Below are 23173 nucleotides of genomic sequence, written 5' to 3'. Positions count from 1 at the left end.
GGAGCTAGGATCCCCAGCAGGGAGCCTGGGCCGGCACTGGTACTCCCAGCCACAAGCACGTGGTTGAGGGATCCATGCACCTACGCTGCTGCTCAGACTTACCTCAGCTCAAAGAACTTTCCCAAAGTTGTCCTTGTCCGGGCACTGCCTCCTTGAGCACTAAGGACAGGTGTTTCTGCGACAGCCCCTGCTCCATTTGGCCACAGGGTCTGATCTCTGATGTGTGCAGCCTTCATGACGTGTATACAGAGCATCGTTGCAGCAGAGCTGTTTGTGTTGCTCCTGCTTTTAAAGTGTTCATGGTACATCGAGATGATCAGTCTAAAAGGGGGAGGGGAGGCAGCACAGGCCTTTGGTTCAGTTGTGAGGTCACCACTTGGGGGGTTCGCATTCCCATTAATGGTTCCTGAGTCCTCTGCTCCCAGGTCAGCGTGCTGCCAGTGCACAACCTGCAGGGCACAGGTGCTGGGGACTGCTTCTCGCATGGTGTCATGCATGACGTTTTGGGCTTCAGGCTTCAGCCTGGCCCAGCCCTGGCTGTTGCAAGCATCTGGGGAGTGAACCAGTAGATGGAGCATGTCTTCCTGTCTGTTTCTCTACCTGTCAAAAAATTTTTTAAATTTTGCCATGGTATAAGATGTCCAACATAATCCTTCATTATTTCCTCTTGAGCCTCGTTTCATTCTGCTGCCCAGTTTTTTAAATCCGCACCCAATTCCTCTTACTGAAGTCTTTCCCAACAGGTTGCGCCTCATTCGAGAATCAGCTGACATCACCTCTCAACCTTCCTGAGGATGTCAACACCTGTTTCTATTTTAGTTTGCTTAACTGTCTTCCTCTAGAACTCACGTTCCTAACCAGCCAGAAGGAGCACATCAGAACCACATTGCTTGATGCAGTTCCTTAGCATGGCAGGAAGTTTTGTCCACTGCCAGATCAAGCGCTTTACATTGAAACTGTGTCAAAACCAACAATGAAAGCAAGCACGAAACTTTGAACTGAGGTCATTACATGCCTAGAAAGGACCAAAATACTAAAGGGAAAACAATACCTTTACGTCTTATTACTTCACGCCATCAAAATGCCAAGTAGTATTTGCAGGGCATGATGATGATGAAGGCTATTTTAGTTTTTTACTTATGAACAAAAGTTCCAACTGATGTTAAGAGTAGCTAAAATGTGTACATTATTGATTTTAAAAGTTTTCAGAAAATCAACAAATAATAATGAACGGTTGTATGCTGCTTGCTAAGGCCTGGCGTTGTTGTTGTTGTTGCTTTAAGGTTTATTTTTATTGGAAAGTGAGGTATACAAAGGAGGAGAGGAAGAGGAAGATCTTCCATCTGTTGATTTACTCTCCAAATGGCCAAAACAGCCAGAGCTGAGCCAATCTGAAGCCAGGAGCTTCTTTTGGCCCTTGTTTGCTGGTGCAGGGTCCCAGGGCTCTGCAACATCCTCGACTGCCTTCCCAGGCCACAAGCAGGGAGCTAGATGGGAAGCAGGGCCCATATGGGGTCCCAACACATGCGAGGCAAGGACTTTAGCTGCTAGGCTACCATACTGGGTCTAAGACCTGGCTTTTTAACTGTCTCAACTGTGCAGTTTTAGGTAACAAACAAAAACAAAAAACAAACAAAACAGCAGTGACATAGTGGACTTAAGTCTTGATTTTGCCAATTAACATGATTTTGAAGCCCTGATTTCCTTGAGATAGGAGGAGGTTGATGATTTCCAATCCTGTTTTGTCCTTTTAGAGAGTATTCTCTGCTAGTTCATTCACCCGAGGGACTGCCACGGTTAGGGCTGGGCCGCACTGAAGCCAGAAGCCGTGAACTCAGTCCTGATTGCCCACAGTGCAAAGGCTCAGTTACCCAATTCCTTGAGCCACTACCGTTTGGAACCAGGGATAGAACACAGGGTCTATGAGAGAGATTTGGGCATCTATGATATTTTTTAAATTTTTTTTTAAGTTTGCTTATTTGAAAGGTAGAATTATAGGGGTAGAGAGAAGTTGAAACAGAGAGCTAAAGGGGCAGAAAGACTAGGGGTGGGCCAGTGCAAAGCAAAGGGCCAGAAGCTTCAAGTGGACAGGGGCCCATGTCCCTGGGCCTTGCTCTGCCGCTTTCCCAGGCACATTCGCAGGGAGCTTGGTCGGAAGCACAGCAGCCAAGGCTTGAGCCGGTGCCCAAATGCGATACCACAATGCAGCAAACTAACCACTGGCCAAATGCCTTACTCCTGGTTTATTTTATTTATTTTTCTTTCATTCTTGGAGAAGCATTTTCTTCAGCCAAAGCTAAATTAGCAATACTACTCTACTTCGAGGGTTGGAGGGTAGGGGCTGGGTCTTACCTTGAGTCACTTCGCACTCTCCAGGGTTGATGGATTCTTCCAGCACATTTGGAAAACCCTTGCCCTGGAGGATCTTTAAAGTCCATTTCTGTTCTAAAAGTTCAGTATAAAATGCTGTTTTTTTGATGTGAGTGGGATTATTGCACGACATAAACCCGAATAGTTTATCCACGAAAAAGCATTTGCAATATTGGAAATACTGAAAGTCGTGCCTGGCTGCCTTCCATTGAGATCCAGTAGAAACTGATCCCAGCCTTGTCAGCACCAGCAAGGCAGGTGCTGGCACTGGCATAAAGGCAGAAACTGGAGTGTCATCTTCCCAGTGATTTCCAGCCTGCCGCTAATGCGCAGGGAAGCAGCAGTGGTGTCTCAAGTAGCCGCGTCCTTCCTATTCATGTGGAAAACCCGGATTGCATTTCTACCTCCTGTTTTAGCCCGGGCCCAGCCTTTGGTGTTGCAGGCGTTTGGGGAGTAAATCAACAGATGACTGTCTCTCCCAGCATGCTTCTCTTTCAAGTAATGATAGGAATGATGGAAGAAACCAAAACTAAAAATGATAATGAAGAACACGGAAGAAGAAAGCCCTGGCTAGGGTATTCATTTTAGTAAAGGAAGCATGATTCTGGAGTGCCAACAGCTGGAATTTTCTGGAATGCGTGAATGCATGTACTCAGTATGCGTGTATCATTGCAGCACCTGTTGGGTACTGGACGTTGTTCTCAGGCTGCAGCAGTGCTCGAGGTCCTGCTGATCAGAGGTTCCTGTGATAGAAAGAAGCAAAGAGAAGGCAGGTAATGTGCTGCTCAGTGGTACTTAGCGTTAGGAAGCACAGCAGGTTGGAGACCGGAGAGCTATCTGGAGTCAGCGTCACGTCACCCAGGCTGTGTGTGGCTTCTGGCTTCAGGCATTTGTCAGAACCTTTCTACATCGCCCACTGTGCTTTTCACGGTGCTTGCTGGTACAAAGTTGCAGCACCGCGGTCAAAGCAGTTACGCTGTGCTCATCATGCCTTTCCAACGTCCTTGACGCTCTTCCTTGGTTTCCTATCCCAGTTAGGACAAAAACCTAAGCTACTCACCATGACTAATGAAGCCTGCCAACCCTGCTTGCATCTCCCCAGCCTGCAGCTCCCCACCTCAGTTCTTCACGTATCTTCCAACAGAACAGGCCTTCTCCCTCGTCAAGCCTGCCGGAAGCTCCCTTTGCTGGCTGGCTGCTGCTGCTGGGCATCCTGTGTGCTCAGCTAGCTCCCCAGAACCATAGACTCCTGAGGGCAGCGGGGCCCCTTGTGCTTGCTGTTACATGCGCAGAGTGAAGGCCTGGGCCTGGCACAGAGAAGACAGCATTTGTCAAGAGAACAAATGCCGGAGTTCTAAGATACACAGTGAGTGGAAGAAAGGCTTCTGGGGCTGGCTTTGTGGTATAGTGGGCAAAGCCGCCGCCTGCACCAGCGGCATCCATGTATCGGGTTCAGTTCTGGCTGCTCTACTTCCAGTCATGCTCCCTGCTAGTGGCCTGGGAAATGCAGGAGAGGTTGGCATCGAGCCTGAGCCCCTGAACCCTGGTGGGAGAGGCTGGCATGCTTGGGCTCCTGAACCCTGGAGGGAGATGCAGAAGAAGCTTCTGCTGCTTGCTTCTTCTTGGTCCAGCATAAACCAGAGAATGGACAATGTGTTCTTTCAAATAAATAAGGCAGGATTTTAGAAAAAATAAGAACATAAACAACAACAACAAGTTTGGTCCTAGCATGATAGCCTAGTGGCTAAATCTTCACCTTGTATCTGCCAGGAATCCCATATGGCCACCGGTTCATATCTCGGCTGCTCTCCTTCCTTCCAGCTCCCAGCTTGTAGCCTGGGAGGGTGGTGGAGGTTGGTCCAAAGCCTTGTGATCCTGTACCTGCATGGGAGACCCGGAGAAAGGCTCCTGGCTTCAGATTGGTCAGCTCTGGCCTTTGTGCCATTTGGGGAGTGAACCAGTAGATGGAAGATCTTTCTCTCTGTAGCTCCTTCTCTCTGTGTATCTGCCTTTCGAAGAAAAACAAAATCTCAGAAGATGGCATCTGAAGAGTCCTGAATGTTTAAAATGTACCTATTAAAATCATTTGTTGGAAAAACCAAGTTGTAGCATAGTGGGTTAAGTCAACGTTTGCAGTATCCACATCCTACATCAGAATGTCTGGTTCAAATCCCAACCATTGGGCCCAGGGGCAGCATGGCCTAGTGGCTAAACTGCTCGCCTTCAACACACCGGAATCCCATATTGGCGCCGGTTCTAATCCCGGCAGCTCCACTTCCCATCCAGCTCCCTGCTTGTGGACTGGGAAAGCAGTCGAGGATGGCTCAAAGCCTTGGGACCCTGCACCCAAGGAAGAAGTTCCTGGATCCTGGCTTCAGATTGGCACAGCATCGGCCGTTGTGCTCACTTGGGGAGTGGATCATTGGATGGAAGATCTTCCTCTCTGTCTCTCCTCTCTGTATATCTGACTTTCCAATAAAATAAAATAAGTCTTTTAAAAAAAAAAATCCCGGGCCCGGTGCGGTGGCGCAAGTGGTTAAGGTTCTTGCCTTGCACGCCCGGGATCCTATATGGGTGCCGGTTCTATCCCGGCAGCCCCGCTTCCCTTCCAGCTCCCTGCCTGTGGCCTGGGAAAGCAGTCGAGGATGGCCCAAAGCTTTGGGACCCTGCACCCGCGTGGGAGACCCGGAAGAGGCTCCTGACTTCGGATCGGCATAGCATCGGCCGTTGTGCTCACTTGGGGAGTGAATCATCGGACGCAAGATCTTCCTCTCTGTCTCTCCTCTCTGTATATCTGCCTTTCCAATTAAAATAATAATAATAATAATAATAATAATAATAATAATAAATCTAAAAAAAAATCCCAACCATTACATGCTTCTAGTGCAGCTCCCTGCTAACATACGTGGGAGGCAGCCCTGCGACCCCTGGGGAAGGTTTGGAAGGAGCAGATGGTTCCTGGCACTGACTTGGGACACCCCGGCCTGCTGTGGGCATTTGGAGTATGAGAAAGAAGGCAGAAGATCTCTGGTTCTCTCATTCCTTGTTATCCTGCCTTTCAAATAGTAAATAAATACATATTTAAAAGTACATTTTGTTGAAACTAGTGGCAGAAATGGGCAACATTTGCATCTGTTTTTGTACACTTGAGATGCAGAGCAACATGGACAGAGGGAGACACGAACAGAAAGAATTCTCCCATCCAGAGATTCATTGCCCAGATGACCCCAACCCTGGGGGCTGAGCCAGGCAGGAGCCATGAACCAAGAATTCCTTCGAGGTTTCCCACGGGGGTCGGAGCCCCAAGTGCTTGACCGTCTTCTGCTGCTCCCCAGGTGTGCTATCAGGGAGCTGGATGGGAAGCAGAGTAGCCGACTGGAACAGGTGCTCTGATCTGAGACTCCAAGGTCACGGGCAGTGACTTAACTCGCTTTGCCACCACACCAACCCTCAGAATAAAAAAAGAAAAAAAGTTTTTTTAAGCTTTATTTTTATTTGAGAGGCAGATTTACAGAAAGAGGAGAAAAGAGAGATTCTGTCTGCTGGTTCACTCCTCAAACGGCCGCAATATCCAGAGCTGAGCCTAGGAGAAGTCTCCTGCGCGGGTGCACTCGAGCCGTCTGCCAAGCACGTGGGCCATCTTCTGTTGCTCTCCCAGGCCACAGGCAGGGAGCTGGATCAGAAGCGGAGTGCATGTGGGGTGCTGGTGCCATAGGCAGACACTTGGTCTATTATTTCACGGCACTGTGCCAAGAATCAGAATTTTAACACAGTGAATACATGATTAATTTTAACGTGAACATTTTGAAAAGGAAAGGAGGTAACAACATACAGTAATACCTTTTTCCCCCTACCACCTAAAAATATATAACCAAAATTGATTATAACCTGAGCTGGTAATCTTTTTCTCCTTCCTTTTCATATTGTCACCACATGGTGGCGCCAAAGTGCCATTGCTCTTATTTCAGAATTTCCTGGTAGTTCTTGCTAAAGCAAGATCCTAAGTTTAAAAATGTCCTTGGCACTCATGTTGCAGACCACATTGAATTTGGCGTTTCTGGCTTCAGCCTGGCCCAGCTCTCATGGTTTCAGCCCTTTGGGGAGTGAGCCAGCAGACGAAAGTTCCCTATCTATGTCTGTATTGCTGTCTCAACTCTTCTTCTCTCTCCCTAGTAAACGAGTGAAAAAAAAAATTAGCTGATCTTTTAGCTCAAACTTATAATTGAGAGTATTTTATAAAATTCAAAGTTCTGTAATAAGGAAACAATTCATCCTGAAAGAAAACAAAAACTAATCAGCTAAAAGGTTATATTACAGGAATAAATCCATTATAAAGGTTGGGGTTGGGTTAGTATTAATTTTGGTCCCTTTGCTAAATACATAGAACTTATTACAATGGAAAATTTATTTGAGTTTATCTTAGTTAACCTCAACCAAGTTCAAACAGGACATTGGAGAAAGGAATTTCAGAGGCGACATGGCAACTTCTTCCTTCTTTTTTCTTAAGAATTTTTTTTTTCTTGGAAAGTCAGATTGACAGAGAAAAGGAGAGACAGAGAGAAAGATCTGGTTCACTCTCCAAGTGGCCACAATGGTAGCAGCTGAGCCAATCCAAAGCCAGGAGCCAGGAGCCTCTTCCGGGTCTCCCACATGGGTGCAGGGTCCCAAGGCTTTGGGCCGTCCTCGACTGCCTTCCCGGGCCACAGGCAGGGAGCAGGATGGGAAGTGGAGCTGGCAAGACATGAACTGGTACAGAGATAGGATTCTGTTACATGTAAGGTGAGGACTTTAGCCGGTAGGCTACCACACCAGGCCCCTTGACTTGCTTTCCAATACGGAGTTTCCAAATTCCACAAAGTAAATGCAATGGCTAGCTGCTGGAAGGGAGGGGGTCTTGCTGCCCCTCACGTCCTGAGGCCTCTGTGGAAACGCAGATCCCAAGCCTGTGTCTGAACAGCCAATTGTGAAGATGCACTGAACAGCCAGTGAAATCTACACTGATATCCCACTGCGTCCCCCACCCCTCGAGCTGCAGCCAGCGACAGCTAGCGCTTCCTGTGACCCGGGACGCTCGCAACAGCTGCTGTTATCTCGCTGAACTGTCCTAGACCCTCGCTGCAGCCTGAGACTCAGATCAGGCCAACGCTGCTGCTTCCTTCCCTCTCTCAGCCGGGCTGGCCCTGCCTCTCCGCGCCATGGCTCAGCTGGCCTCCGTCTAGGCTTCTCCGCTTTCCCTCCCACTAACAAATTTGGTTCCTGAGTAATCCTGTATCCATATCTGCTTCTTAGAAAACCCTAACATGCACAGTCCCCTGGCAGGCAGTTATAAATGTAGGGAATTTCTTAAACATTTAGACTGCAGGTCTCGCCCCCCTGAGACCTAGCGTAGCAGAATCGACGGGTGGAGCTCTCAAGTTTCTAGTGTAAAAATCATCACTAGATGACTTACGTGAAGCTGATCCCGCAGCCGTCAAAAGTCTAGTTTCTAGCAGAGGAGATTCTGAGAAATGGGTACATTCAAAAAAATTTATACTTTTGAGAAGCAGTCACACAGGGGCGGGGTTGGAGGAGGGAAGGAGAGAGAGAGAGAGGATATTTTTAACTTGTCAACAATTTTACATCGTTATTTTCCGTACTTACAGGTACATGAGCAGGAATGCTGGATGGGAAGCAGTGAAGTGAGGACTCCAAGGAGTGCTACCCTGCAGATGCAAGCATCCCAAGTGGCAGCTTCACCCACAGCGCCACACGCCGGCAGTACAGGGGCTTTCAGACGGCAGTGTGGTGCCTGTACTGATATTTAAACTCAACAGCTATTTCTCAGAGCCCTGGTTGTATCCGGCGAACAGCGCTGGGGTGTCTTTTGGCTAAAGGGAAGGGGAAAGTTTTAAGAGACTAGGACTTGGGCCTGCTGCCGTGGCCTAGTGGCTAAAGTCTTTGCCTTGAGGGCCTGGCATGATAGTGTAGCGCTTAGGGTCCTCGCCTTGCACGTGCTGGGATCCCATGTGGATGCCGGTTCTAGTCCCAGCAGCCCTACTTCCCATCCAACTCCCTGCTTGTGGCCTGGGAAGACAGTTGAGGAGAGCCCAAAGCCTTGGGACCCAGCACCCAAATGGGAGACCTGGAAGAGCTCCTGGATCCCGGCTTCCGATTGGCTCAGCACCAGCCGTTGCACTCACTTGGGGAGTGAATCCTCGGATGGAAGATCTTCCTCTCTGTATATATGGCTTTGTAATAAAAATAAACAAACCTTTAAAAAAGAGAGAAAGAGAGAGACCAGGACTCTCTGAGCCACTGGCTTGAGAAAGAGGGAACATTTTCAAGCTTGCAGTGGGCTCATATTTACCCATTTTTGCAAGGGAATCTTCTCCAGGACCCCCCTAAAGACCAGAACTTTAAAAGTACTTGTACTTAATTTGCCAGAAAACATGGCCACCTTTGATGAGTATCCCTCTCAATTTTACACAACTCCATTTTTCAAAAGTAACCAGTAGATTTCAATGAAATCATATTTTAAAAAGTGTTGCTAAACTACGGCTGCTGGGCCAAAACTAGCCCAACACCTGTTTTTATTGAGACTCTTGGAACCCAGCCACGTCTATTTGTTTCTGCATTATGTATGGTCGCTTTCATGCTACAGTGGCAGAGTTACGTGGTTGCAACAAAGCCTGGAATATTTGCTATCCGGCCTTTAGCAGGGAAAAAGTTTTGACCGCTTTCATAGAACAATTAAATCAAATATGAACAACCCCAAAGAAAACAAACAGCTTAAGGAAAGGAATAGACAACACATCACAGAGCACACTGGCATGTGGAATCAACACACGAGAAGATGCAGTTGTAATGAGGGGATGCAAAGCCAAGCCACGCTGAGACTGAAGTCTAACAGAATGAAGAGCCGGTAAGTTAATTTTTGCTGAGGGACACATACACACGTGCAGGGCGCTTCAGAGCAGTTTGGCAAGGTCTAATAATGATCAGTGTACATAATCTAAGACTCCAAGGCTTCACCCCTAGACAAGCACATGCTTCTAAAGCAAGTAGGCCCCTATTCGAGAAACTGTAACACTGGTGAGCAAGAACCCGACAAGAATCTTCATAGTGCCATTGTTGGAGAAGAAATGGAAATAAAGTGAATGCTGACCACTGGGATGGTTAGGTAAATGCTGGGTGTGATGGCTGTGTGTCAGCTTGACTGGTCCAAGGATGCGCAGACACTTGGTAAAACTGTTATGTGCTTGTGAGTCTGTGCTGTGTCTTGATTAAGATTCCCTCACTGGTGGGGACAGACTCCCCAATCCACTGAGGACCAACTGAGGACCACTGAGGACCTAGGAGAAGGGTGAAGTTGCTGCTTGTGTCCGAGCTGAGACATCCATTGGCATCAAATGACGTTGACGCTGTTAGACTCACACGCACCTTACAACATTGGCTTCCTGCTTCTCGTGCCTTAGCAACTACAGCGCTGTCTCTCTGGACCTTCAGCAGGCAGATGGCGGTTCATAGAATTTAGCATCTTCAGTCACATGAGCTAATTCCTCCTAATCAATCTGTATGTATGTTTGTATGTGTGAATGTATCTGCTGTTGTTTCTGTTCTATGGAAAGCTGTACATACACTGTAAACAGTAATACCTTATAGTAATGGAAATGAATGAATGCTGGCAATCTATTTCATGACCACTGTAAAAGCTCAAAGGTTGAAAAATTGTCATGGAGCACAGCCGAACGTTGTGGCAGAGTGGGCTATGACACTGTTGTGGTGCCAGCATCTCGTACCAGAGTGCTGGTCTTGCCTGCTCTGCTGCTGATCCGGCTTCTTAGTAACGCACACAGCAAGGCAGCACAAGATGGCTCAAGCACTTGGGCCCCTGCTACCCACGCCTGGGAGACCCACATGGAGTTCTTGGCTCGTGGCTTCATCCTGACCCAGGCCTAACTGCTGTGTCCGTGTGGGGAGCAGGGAAGTGGATAGATCTATTGTCCTTGAGATAAACAGAGGAAGAAAGGAAGCAAAGAAGGCATGAACAGACAAAGGAAGAAGGGTGGGAAGGTTTAGGGAGGAAGAAAAGAAATGATAGACAAAGAATACAAAGGAGACAGAGAGGAAGAAAGAAAGGAAGGAAGGAATAAAAGAAAAGAAGGAAAGAGAAACAAAGAAACAGAGAGAGGAACGTAAGTGGATTTTTAAAGATGTATGTATGTATGCATCAGAAAGGCAGATATACAGCGAGAAAGATACAGAAAGATTTCCATCCACAATGGGTGAAACTGAGCCGATCCAAAACCAGGAGCCAGGAGCTGGGTCTCCCACGCGGGTGCAGGGGCCCAAGGCTTTGGGCCGTCCTAGATTGTATTCCCAGGCCACTAGCAGGGAGTTGGAAGGGAAGCTGAGCAGCTGGGCCATAAACTAGCATCCATACGGGATCCTGGCACACACAAGGTGAGGACTTTAGCCACTGGTCTTTCATGCTGAGCCCAGAAGCTAGATGTTAATGACAGTCTGGAATAGTATGTTTCGTATATATAAAATGTTATTATATATTATTTAGGAATTCATATGAAAATAGACATGGGGACCGGTGCTGTGGCATGTAAGTTAACTCTCCACCTGTGGTGCTGGCATCCCATATGGGTGTTGGTTCAAGTCCCAGCTACTCCTCTTCTGGTCCAGCTCCCTGCTGATGTTTCTGGAAGAGCAGCAGCAGATCACTGAGGTCCTTGGGCCCCTGGAGCCACATGGGAGACCCAGAAGAAACACTAGGCTCCTGGCTTCAGGTTGGCCCAGCTCTGGCCATTACAAACATTTGGAGAACGAACCAATGGATGGAATATTTCTTTGTCTTCTCTTTCTCAAATCTGCCTTTCACATAAAAATAAATAAATCTTTAGAAAAAAAGAAACTAGGCATGGGAAATAATTATGAAATAAAAGTGTTTCAAGAAGAGGAAAAGGAGAGGAATATATCTAAAAAGCGGGTACAAAAGGACTTTGAACCGCACTTGTGAATCGTTGTTAAGGTGGTCGCTATGAACACAAACCTTTTCTTTTCCTAAGTCAGAAATGTGTTACAAAGGCAAAACTCTGGTGTTTGAGGGATTTTCGTTTTGGAGGACTTTTTTTGTCAAGTTTTCTTTATTTGAAATAAAGAGAGAGAAAGGAGAGGGAGGAAGGGAGGGAGGGAGAGAGGGAGAGGGAGAGAGAGGGAGAAGGAGGGGGGAAGAGGGAGAGGGAGAGAGAGAGAGAGAGAGAGAGAGAGAGAGAGAGAGAGGAGAAAACACGGCCCGGCGCACCAGCCTAGTGGTTAAAGTCCTTGCCTTGAATGCGCTGGGATCCCATATGGACGTCGGTTCTAATCCCAGCAGCCTCGCTTGCCATCCAGCTCCCTGATTGTGGCCTGGGAAAGCAGTTGAGGACAGCTCAAAGCTGTGGGACTCTACCCGTGCATGGGAGACCCGGAAGAAACTCCTGGTTCCTGGCTTCGGATTGGCTAAGCTCCACCTATTGTAGCTGCTTGAGGAGTGAACCATTGGACAGAAGATCTCCCTCTGTCTCTCCTCCTTTGTGTATATTTGCCTTTCCAATAAAAAAATCAACAAATCTTAAAAGAAAAAAAGAAGCTTTATAATATTTAAAAGAGAGAGAGAGAGATTGAAAGAGAATCTTTCATATACCGTAATAGTGAGGGCTGGGCTAAGGCAAAGCCAGGAGCCAGAACTCATGTGAGCTGGTACCCATGTGGGATGCCAGCTCCACAGGCAGCAGCTTTCCTGCTATGCCACAATGCTCACACCAGCCTCCACTTGTTCTCGAGGCCTTGGATGCTACCTGGATAACAATGGGAACGGGGCGCTCATTTCCAGCGCCCCAAACCAGGAAAAAGCGTACCCGGTAGGGAGAAGAGACTAACTTGGGGTTTTGCTCATCGTCAAGTTTTTCTTTGGCTTGTTGACGTCTTTCCAGTCGCTGCTCACGTAAGAACTGCTTGTTTTTCTCTAGTTACCTGTGATAGTGTTCTTCAAATTACCATTGTTTGCTTTTATGTTTATGCTTTCATGGGACATCTGAGCAAAGAAAGAATTAACTGGCTGCTTTTTTTTAGTGATAAGTACACAGAATATAGCAACTATGACATGTTAGCACTTTAACAGATTTTACATGTTTTTCTTCCCTGAGACAATTGTTAGGATCTTTTGTCTCACTCGGCTGCAAGTCCAAATGCACCTTCCTTAGAGGAATTCATCTGAAAGATAAGAAGAACTTATTCTTCTACAAAACACATCTCTCTCCTTTCTCTAAAATTTGAATCCCTATTTTACTTAAGCTGCCAGCTACCAGATTTGATTCCTTGAAAGCCGACTGAAGTTCCTTAAATGTGATTTGTGGATCGCCTACGTCTTTTTCACTTGTGCATCAAACCGGTAATGGCTGGGCTCTAGTCCGGCCTACCAAATCATTTTGCATTTTAAATCAAGCTTTACAGGTGATTCTTACACTCATATCTTGAAATAAATGAAATAAATCATCTGATAGATGCACAATGCACCGATAGTTTTTAACTGTCAGTGAAAGACAGAAGACAAGGATGTTCACAGCAAGTGAAATTTTAATCGTTCAGTGTTGAAAAAGAGAGGTCTTAGAGGAGTCAGTTGGAGAAACACATGCTAGAAAACAATCGAAATGACTAAGACAGAGAAAGCCAATGTGAGAGGCACGCCTAGACAAAAAGCCAGGCATCCAGTTGTTCTGTGACAGCCTTGGACACAGCACTGCAACGTCCAAGAGCCCCAGGTTTCTTATCTACAGAAGCAGGGCGTTCTCCTTCAGAGGAACTATGTCATTGCTGAGACTTGAAGGGAAGGTTACCCTTGCATTTAATGACTCTGTAGATAAATGCCGTATATGCTGGTCAAGTGCTCAATCCAGCATTGTTTTTAAGATTAAACCCTCGAGGGCCCAGTGTGGTAGCCTACTGGCTAATGTGTTCTTGCATGTGCTGGAATCTCACATGGCACCTGTTAGTGTCCCAGCTGCTCCACTTCCCATCTTGCTTCCTGCTTATGGTGTGGGAAATCAGATGAGGACAGCCCAAAGCCTTGGGACCCTGTACTTGCTGCAAGACCTGGAAGAAGCTCCTGGCTCCTGGCTTTGGATCGGCTAGGCTCCTGCCATGGTGGCCACTGGACAGTGAGCCAGCGAATGGACGATCTTTCTGTGTCTTCTCTCTGTAAATGCGATTTTCCAATAAAAATAAATAAATCTTTAAAAAGATAAACTCCTGAATATACAGATGACAGAAAAATTTCACTTTAATTTTTTTGGTCTGACTCAGTCTCACCAGATAACTTAAATGGTGACATTTTAAAATTGCTGTTTTTTTTTTTGTTTGTTTTTACAGCATTCAGAAAACGTGTCTGCAGTCTAGAGAAAAACAAGTCCAAGGCATGGCAGACAGAAGGCAAGGAGGAACCTATTAAGGCAGTCCTGGGGGATATAATGGGCTTTGTGGGTGTCAGGGTGATCAATGCCAAACACTCCAGGGCCGCCGGCTTCTCAAGGCGGGAGCCTTGGCACTCCCAGAGTGAGGACGTCTGCAGACGCAGACTATGCCCAGTGTTCAGAGACATCACCTCCTTCGACCTTCGAAACAACCCCACGTTTTACGATTTTAAAGCAGTCTGCTTTGTGTCATGGATGATTCGTTGCTAGGATTTAGCTACCGAATGTATGTCCAGATAGGCATAAAGATCCGGGGCGGGGGGGAAGTGAGACAAGGCAAGACGCACCGTGTTTTACTTTAGCATATAACTAAACTCCCAAGATTTGTGTCAGATGAAGGAAAAACGCTTTCCCTCCTCTTTAAAAAAAGAATTCATTTTTCCGTTTGTCCTCACCCTCAGGCAGCTGAGAGCCATTTGAAACTTAACCGAAGGCTGCAGGCAAGTTCTACTTTTCAGGTCATCCAATTTAGGAGATCCAGTTTCTGCAGAGGGACGGAAAAGACGGCTGGGGGAGGGAGCAAAACCCAGACTCCTCGTCTTCCGACCCTTCCACCTTCACCCCGCAACCTGCCGCACGAATCGAGCCAAGTCAGGGATTTTTGCCTCGAACCACCAACACCACTACCTTGTCACTCACGCCCGAGACACACGCCCCTCCGGTCCCACTCTTGGCCAATGGCGGCTCCCCTCCCAGCATAGTAATGAGCTCGAGACCTCCCCGGGCCAATGGCAGCTCCGGGAGAAGGGTTAGTTTTTGCATGTACCTAAATGATTTGCATAACGCAGCGGCCGGGGGCTTGGGAATCGGAGCGCGCAACCCTAGAAGGGAAAAGGACGGGAAGAGCTGGAGCGGCGGCGCGGAGAGCGAGCGGCGCCCGGGTGTTTGTGGGCGAGCCGAGGCGGGGGCCCGGGACGAGGGGCCGGCATGGCTGGAGGCTGCGCTCCGCACGCTTGAGCAGCGGCTGCGGCGGCGAGGCCGGGACGAGCAGGCGGGAGCGATGGCAGCGCGCGGCCCCGGCAGCTGCGCAGGGCCGGCCCGGCTGGCCTGAGCCGCCGGCCGAGCGGGGCCGCCTGTGCCTCGTCCATGGAGCAGCGGGAAGGGCGAAGGTCCGGAGCGCCGTGTCCCTGCGCCGCCGCCGCCGCCGCTGCTGCTGCCGCCGCTGCTGCCGCTGCTGCTGCTGCTGCTGCGCAGGCGGCGGGCTGCTGAAGGCGCCCAGCCCCGCGCCCACTGCCCAGGCACAGCGAGCACCCCCCGAGCCCCAGCCCGCAGGCCGAGCGAGCGGCGCCCGGGACAGGCCGGCGCGGGAGGCGGCCGCAGCGATGCCGGGCCCGCTGGGGCTGCTCTGCTTCCTCGCCCTGGGGCTGCTCGGCTCGGCCGGGCCCAGCGGCGCGGCGCCTCCTCTGTGCGCGGCGCCCTGCAGCTGCGACGGCGACCGTCGGGTGGACTGCTCCGGGAAGGGGCTGACGGCCGTGCCCGAGGGGCTCAGCGCCTTCACCCAAGCGCTGTGAGTGTGGCTGGCGGGGTCTCGGACGGGCTGGGGTGGCGTGGGGTGAGGGGGCGATGCTGGGTCCGGGCCGGCCGTCTCTCTCCTGCTGCCCACCCCCAGTACCCTGGGGGTCTGGAGGGGGGGGCACACTGGGAGACGCCGGCACCTGTGTGGGGGTGCTGGGCGCCCTCTCCCGCCCCGCGGGCTCTCCAAACTTTGCGGTGAGAGTCTCTTTCCTGGACTTTTCTGGCACAGTCGCCCTCCTCCCCCTGGCACAGATATACACGTGTGTGTGTGTGTGTGTGTGTGTGTGTGTGCGTGTGTGTGTGTGTGTGTGTGGCCAAGGAGGCATTTGGAAACGCTTGCCCTTGGCAACCGGTTCACGCGGGCTTTGGCTGGGTCTGCCAGTTGACCCTAAGTCTGTAAACCGAGGCACGTTGCCCTGGGGCCGCACCTGGAGCCTCGTGGGCTCTGGGCACTCGTGGGGGGGTAAGAAACACCTGTATGTATCGTAGTCCGGGAGAGTGCGACCTGGCATCTCGGCCCAGCACCACTCTCGGGCTCGCTCAGAAAGATCCAGGATTCCAGAGCACGCAGCAGGGCCAGAGCCAAGAAGGAGAGAAATGACAGGCTCGTTGCTAGTGAAAATGCTCCTGTCCCCAGTGCGGCCTGCGGGGAGGCATGCAGGGGTTTGAGAGAGAAGGCCCCGGAGTGTGCGTTCCGCCGCCACGCAAGGCAGGCACCAGGCAGGCTTCGCTGCACCCAGCCAGAGAAACGTTGAGGGAGCTGCCCTGGTGCCGAGGGAGCCCCTCAATCCCAGGGCTGTGCAGCCCCAAGCCTCCCGCCTCCGACGGGAACTCGCCGTACAAGTTTCCCTCGGAAAAGACGAGGGCTCCGACCGAGGTGTTGGGGGTGGTGTTGGCGGATGCCGGCGGGAGAGGAAGAATAGGGTGGTGGGGTGGGGAGGCTTGTTCGCTCTTCTTTCGCCGTGTGGCCAGTGGGTGATTTACCTAAGGGGCCGCGGAAGGGTTTTTTGAGAGAGGAATGGAGTTGTGGGAGGCCCGTGGGAAAAGGAAATTTCATTTTCCCTGATTGCTACTGAAGGAATCTTAGAAATGGGCTGTCTCCCTGAAAGCAGCCACGGCCCTACGAAGAACGCCCCTGTTTGTAGACCAGGCTGTGTCTCCAGGTGGGTGGTAGCCAGGTGTTTTGCTTGCCCTCTGCGGGTGGCATATTAGGGAGTTGGATGGAGGCCTTGGAGCTTGTCTCAATCTCCTGCGTCTCCTGTCCCCCCTCAGGTGTGTTTTGGGCAATCGAAGCTATTTTCCTGCAGTGCAGTGCAGTTTAAGTTCTCACAGAAAAAAGAAATAAGTTAGCTTTGCCGTTAAAAAAAAAAAAAGTTTTTTGTTCGCATAAGTGTGTTAAAGGGGAGTGAGGTGAGGGGACGGAAGACCAGGGTAGGGAAGAGGGAGTTCCCTGTGCCCCCAAATCCTCTAGGAACTTTTAAGGCTCTGATGCCAAAAAGAGAGGTGCCTTCACTGGGACCTCTGAGGAGGCCCTGCTACGGAACAGAGAGGCAGGATTTGAGTGTTTTGTTATAGAGTGGTAATGACCTTATTGAGCAGCTTCCTTGAATTTTAATAAGATTTAACTTGCCCGACGAGGAAAGTGGTATTTTACATTAGCACCTAAAGACACCCTCCCGTCGAACTTGGGGAGTGCGAAGCTATGTCTTCAGCTCTGAGCTTTACAAAAGAGTATTCACGGCTTGCAAACGCGTAGAGACACTAGATTAAATTGCTGAAACTGCATCATGCCACCACCTTTCCAGCTGCATGGTGAGCAAATATGGCTTTTTTTTTTTTTTAAATTTGTGACCTATGAGGAAAGCTGACAGAACATACCGCTAACTCCTAACTTCATCCTAATTGCCTGATCTCACTCTCCAAGGCAGAGAGATTACCAGACCAGCCTCTATAAAGGCGTTTCCACAGGCAGTAAGCTTAGAGGAGACCAGCTAGTGCCATGCTCCTAGAAGCTGTGTAAGAGGCGGCAGGTGCTGCAGGTGCACCCTGCAGTGGTTCTGGCAGGATACCTGGGGACCACCTGGAGTCTTTTGTCCAGGTAGTTTCAGTCTGCTCTTCCATCCATGGATACCAGGACGCTAATCCTATGAATCCTAAGCGTTTGATCCCTTGGTCTTTTTTTTCTGCAGTGCATACCAAAACCTATTTAGTTATCTAGAAAATTAAAGATAAAAATAGAAGTGAAAATGTCAAGACATAACTATTAACCAAAGTTTTTTTTTTTTTTCTACCCATTCCTCGTGGACTTGTTCATTCCTGGTATTTTCACCTCCCACGGGGTTTTTGCATCCGCTTTTGGGTACCCAGAATTAACAGGGATTCTAGTTTCCCCAGCTTGGAGTCCACACAGCTAGGACCTAGTGGACACTTAAGGTGCTGGAGTGAGTACCAAGTATGTAAGACATCACACTGAGGGGCAGAACCGGGCCTTGGACGGCAGAAACCTTTCCCACAAGGGATTGTCAAATCTCGCCTTATCAGCATTTAGCCTTTTGTCCAGATTTGAGAAGGCCGCAGACAGAGGATACCTGTTCTTAGGCTCGTCTAAACTTGTTGAGTCGAGCAGTGTCTATTTCCTGCTGAAAGCTGCATTCGTTGTCCCGTGAGTCTGGGGACGGAGTCGGAGGTAATCCTCAGGTTCCGTGCTGGGATTCCCACCCTCATGCTAGGTGCCGCACCTGGAGGGATTATGTGGTTTTGAATAGCAGTTTCCACTCTTGTGTCACAACGCACTGGCTTGTCGTCATTCACCCCAAGATGTGTAAAAAGAGCTAATCTTACTAAATCTGAGATTCTGACGTGTATGTGAATCAAAGGGATTCATACTTAGGCCTATGTTAAAAGGTACCTGTTACATTAATCACTTACCTTCAAAAATTAGGGGAGAAAGAGATGAAGTTACAGTGGTGATGGGCAGGAGATTGTGCCATGTCTTACTGCTGCGAAGGTTGGCAAGCATGGACCTGGGACATGAGTTTTCACATGCCAGATGTCCTTCGTGCCCATCTAACACTTGGAAAGACTGTTTCTGTGGTTGTGCAGAGTGGAGGATCTGAGCTCTTAATGACAGCCCTAAGCATGCCACTGAATAATTGTGTGGCCTTGGGCAAGTCATTCCACTTTTGTGTCTGTGTGAGTTTCCTTATCTGAATACCTGGTTTTTTTTTTGTTGTTTGTTTATTTTGCTTCCAGCAGTTCTATGATTTTATAATTTTTACACAAGATTTTAGGGTATCATGTGATGATGATGTTAAGATTCTCATGTTCAAAGGTGGGAGAGTAGTAGGAGCTTCTTCCAGTTCCGTTTGCACGAGCAATTTTCCACTCACTTGAAGGAGTTCTTTGTGTGTAGGAGTGTGTGTTAGGAAATTTGCCATGGAGACTTGTTGCAGAATGCATGACTAGCTAAAGAGCTTTGCGAGGGTAGTATTCTACCTTGCTTGTTTCCTTGTGGGTATGGCTTAACACTTGGAAAATAAAATCACCCTGTTTCAATAATTTGGACACTGGACAAAAAATTACCCAATGTCCTCATTCCACATAATTAGTCATAATCTCTGAATCCTTTACAGTTTGTGTATCCTATACAGTAGAAAGTTGTGAACTTTTTTTAAGCATTGATGGTAACCTGCAGGCTTTTCAAGTGTTTTTCAAGAATCTTTGGCTTTTTCTTGGAAGCGCTATTTCCATTTCTTCCTGAAGGTTTTTGTTTTTTTTTTCCCTCTCTGTACACCTTTCTCTTTTACTAGTGTAATCTGGAAGTAGCTTTTGATGTCTCTCTGGATATTTGCTGTTTTCTGTGGCTGCTGAGGTGAGTAATCAGTGATTGTTTATGCCTTCTTGCTATTAAACTTGGTATCTTTTATTTTCTGAGTTATTATCTGTGAATCTTAGGGATAGTTTAGTTTGGGTAGTGTGTGTCCTTTTAGAGACGTATTCATTTTCTCACACAAATTAACCTTGTTCACAATAAGGACAACATAGGGAGGGCTTTAAGCACAGATGTTTTATTTGATGAACCAGCAAAGCACTCTGTTCTCTATAAATATCGGAGAAGGAGGACAGCTCCGCAGGGCTCTGCAGAGCTGGAGCACAGAACTGTCAATAATTGACAGGAGTGACCTTGAGTCAGGCAGGTGCTTAACCCTTCCCGGCCTTGGTTTCCTCATCTGTGAAACAAGAAAGTAGCAACTCTCAGCGGCAGATGTTCAGTCTGATTTTTGGTTTTCGTGTATCTCTCAGGTTCCCCGGGTCATGGTCCGTGAAGGACAGCTGCCTGACACGAGTTCTCTCATTCATTCAGGATACTACTCTAGTTATCCAGTTTAATTGGAATCTTTCTATCAAATTGGGAATTTACTGTCTCAAAGCAATCATTCTGTTATTCTGTGGTAATTTTCTAATTCTGTGATTTTTAAAGCTTGCAGCAACTAACAGCATTTTATGATTACTAGTCAAGCTGAGGGCTCAGGCTGTCATTGTATCTCAAGTGTTTAATGTCCAGGCAGTTAGTTGACTCTTAGCATTAGAATTGTAAGGTAACATCTGACAGCTTAATCTCTTGGGAAAGATCCAAGGTCTGTATTAGTACATAGGTAGATCCAGGCAAGTGTAGGCTTTTGCTTGTCTTCCGTGAGTCTGTCTGTCAGGTTGTTATTGTCCTCTTTAAGACTGGAAAGTACTGACAGTATACTAGTTTTGGTTTCTGCTCTCCTTGAATTATCTTTCAGTAGTGACCATTGGACTAGGTGATGGCTAATGTCTGTTCCCCTTGACTTTCCATGAGTGTAAGACGTAGTGAGAATGTTCAGTGATTCATTGAAACCTTCCTGTCAGCTACCTCTGGACTGCAAAAGGGAAGTATGTACGTGAAAGAACCATAAAAGCAGAGTGCTTGTTAGCGTATCTGGATTAAAAACTTCATGCTGTTAACTCTGAAAAAGGTAACTGACAGAACTAAAAGTGTTCTTGCTAAAACAACTTTTCTAGTTTGTCAATTGGACCTCAAAGTTTTAGGCTCAGAAACAAGTTTTCCAGTTTCTTATTTACCTGAGCCTTAACACCTGCATGGCTAGGCTGACATTTGTTTTCCTATGGATAAAGACTGTAGATCCCTCCCCACCCCCACCCAACTTTATTTAGTAAAGTGAGTGTCAAAAAGCTTCACTGCGGATGATATAATGCTGTAATCCTCAATACCTTCGTTGGAGAAAAAAAATCTAGGGCTCCTAGCAATCAGTACTTTTATACAATGGCTAATTTGTCAGGCTTTCCTGACATTTCTTTTGTTTCTTAAAGCACCTGATGGTCACACTGTTTGCCAGGTGTCAGTCCTATTGTCTGAAGTTGAGTGAGTTCAAAATGGAGTTTAGAAAGCAGTGTCAGCATGACACTGAGCCTGACTGTATAGTTCATATACATTTGCTAGTTTCTTACCTTCCTAATGTCTTAAGCAAGTTGGTGCTCAAATATTCCTTTTAAGTATCAAGAGGAAACTGTAGTACTGTACTTTGAGTCACCATCACACACGCATATTTGTTGTTAAACGTTGCATGCAGCCAGCCAGGCTACTTTTAGCAAGATTCTTAAAAAGTGCACTGCCGTATTCCATGTCGTGTGCAGACAATTAAAACTCTAAATGTTTGGGTTGTTTATTTTTAGCCTGTAAGACGTACTTTTGTATTGTTATATATATATATATAACATATATATATGTTTTTAAAGATTTATTTTTATTGGAAAGGCGGACATACAGAGAGGAGAGACAGAGAGGAAGATCTTCTGTCTGATGATTCACTCCCCAAGTGAGTGCAACGGTCGATGCTATGCCGGTCTGAAGCCAGGAGCCTCTTCCAGGTCTCCCACACGGGTGCAGGGTCCCAAAGCTTTGGGCCGTCCTCGACTGCTTTCCCAGGCCACAAGCGGGGAGTTGGATGGGAAGCGGGGCCGCCGGGATTAGAACTGGCACCCATATAGGATCCCGGGTGTGCAAGGAGAGGACCTTAACCACTGTGACATATTTTAATTGTCAAAAAAGCACACCAGGCAGATCCTCCCCTACCACAAGATTTGACGTGATATATTTCTCATTTTAAATGCAAATAATGTAGGTTTAGGAATACTTTTGCAAGAGTCTTGTTCCAAGAAATGAGCATTTTTTAAAAAAATATATATTATTTCTTTATTTTTTAAACGAAGTGTATTTCTTAGTTTTCTTTACTGAAAGGCCTTATGGAAAAACCATTGCACCACTCCCCTGGGGCAGCCTATTGTCCCATAGAATATAAGAATATCTTTATAAGGAAATGTAAAGCATAGGTATTTTGAGAGGCAGCTGGACCAAGACTGGGTACGGGTTTAGATCACAGACGGTTGTCTGTACAAGTGAGACAGCGTGTGGAGGGAACGTATTTAATACATTCTGTAACAATTGCTGACTCTTGTCCTCCACATTTGGTTTGTGTATAAATATTCTGAATCAAGTCGAAGGCAGTGTAAGCTCCCTTAACTGGTTGTTTGGTTTTCCTATTTTTATAGTAGGAGAAACAGAAACTTTTTTTTAACAGAGGTTTAAAAATAACGTTGACTGTTGAAAGGATAAAAATCTCATTGCACCAAGACCAAACCATTTTTGATACTGTATTTAAATCTGAATGTAGAATACAACATCCATAAACAAATTTGATCTGGATTCTTCCTGTCCCCTTATACTTTTGAAGTTCTATTGGGGAGATGTTCCGTCTCCAGAAGAGTGACCAGTTTGGCAGACCCTGGTTCCTTTACCTGGAAGCTGAGTGGGCATGGCTGAGGCATGTGCCCAGGAATGTTCTGGCTCTCACTTCTCTGGCTCCCTGGTGCAGCTCGTGGTATAACCCACAAAGTCATTTTGTGCAAGTGGTGACATAGAAACTCCCCCTAAAACTTGGTTTTCTTTTGGAGCTGAGTCTGATTGTATAGTCTGTAGAAGATGAGTTTTGTAATTCTCACTCTTGCCATCATGGGGTTTTGAAGGTGCGGAATGGGAAGGAGGCGTGCTCCTAAGTGGGCAGTCCCTTGTCGGAAACCGTAAGGTTTGGGCTTTGACACTGTGTTTTGGGTTTTTACCATTTCCTTAAGGGTCAGACTTCAGGTTTAGAAGCCCTTGAATCAACTGGAAGGATTATAAATGAAAGGCTCGAAAGGCCAGCTGTTTTCAGGAGAGAGACTGTCCCTGGGTGCTCCTCTGCTCTAGAATGTCAGCTTGCAGTGTGCGCACGCCATCTTAGAGTGGCTTACTTGCAGAATTCTCCATAGATGGAGAAAGCCCTGTCTCTTGAGAAACTCAGTGCCTTATAAAGTCTCTAATGTCCTGAAATCCGCCAAGTCTTCTCTTCAGGTGTCAGCGGAGGGAAATCAAGGCTGACCTTTGGGATTCTTCATGTCTCTGGAGGCTGTTATCCACTGGTTCAGGTGCTCAGGGAATCAAGCTCTGCATCTTCTAAGTGTGGCGATTGCCCTTTGGAACCTTGTCAAACTATTTTAGCTCACATGAAGTTGGGCATTTTCAGAATTCTCATTAGGAGGGATTGAACACATTGTTTTTTAGATTTTTTTGTAAAGATTTATTTATTTATTTTTATTACAAAGTCAGATATACAGAGAGGAAGATCTTCCACCCGATGATTCACTCCCCAAGTAAGCGCAACAGCCGGTGCTGCGCCAATCCGAAGCAGGAGCCAGGAACTTCCTCC

General features: G+C 47.6%; 1 protein-coding gene across 2 annotated transcripts in view; it reads left to right on the top strand.

Annotated features, from left to right (window-relative positions):
• Nucleotides 1–15072: 15072 nt before the first annotated feature.
• The window catches only part of LGR4 (leucine rich repeat containing G protein-coupled receptor 4), a 106353-nt gene continuing 98252 nt past the window's right edge, over nucleotides 15073–23173 (top strand). Inside the window, exon 1 of one of the 2 annotated variants that reach the window (XM_040980013.1) lies at nucleotides 15073–15375. In XM_040980013.1, coding sequence (XP_040835947.1) covers nucleotides 15191–15375 — 185 coding nt within the window. In that variant the 5' untranslated portion in view covers nucleotides 15073–15190. The remainder of the gene's footprint in view (nucleotides 15376–23173) is intronic. The other variant, XM_040980012.1, reaches the window with a different exon arrangement.

The sequence above is a fragment of the Ochotona curzoniae genome, unplaced genomic scaffold, assembly GCF_017591425.1.
Source record: "Ochotona curzoniae isolate NIBS_2020 unplaced genomic scaffold, NIBS_Ocur_1.0 contig_3432, whole genome shotgun sequence".
NCBI classification, from domain to species: domain Eukaryota; kingdom Metazoa; phylum Chordata; class Mammalia; order Lagomorpha; family Ochotonidae; genus Ochotona; species Ochotona curzoniae.
Note: the sequence above shows the minus strand (reverse complement) of the source record. Positions and strands in the feature narration are given on the sequence as shown.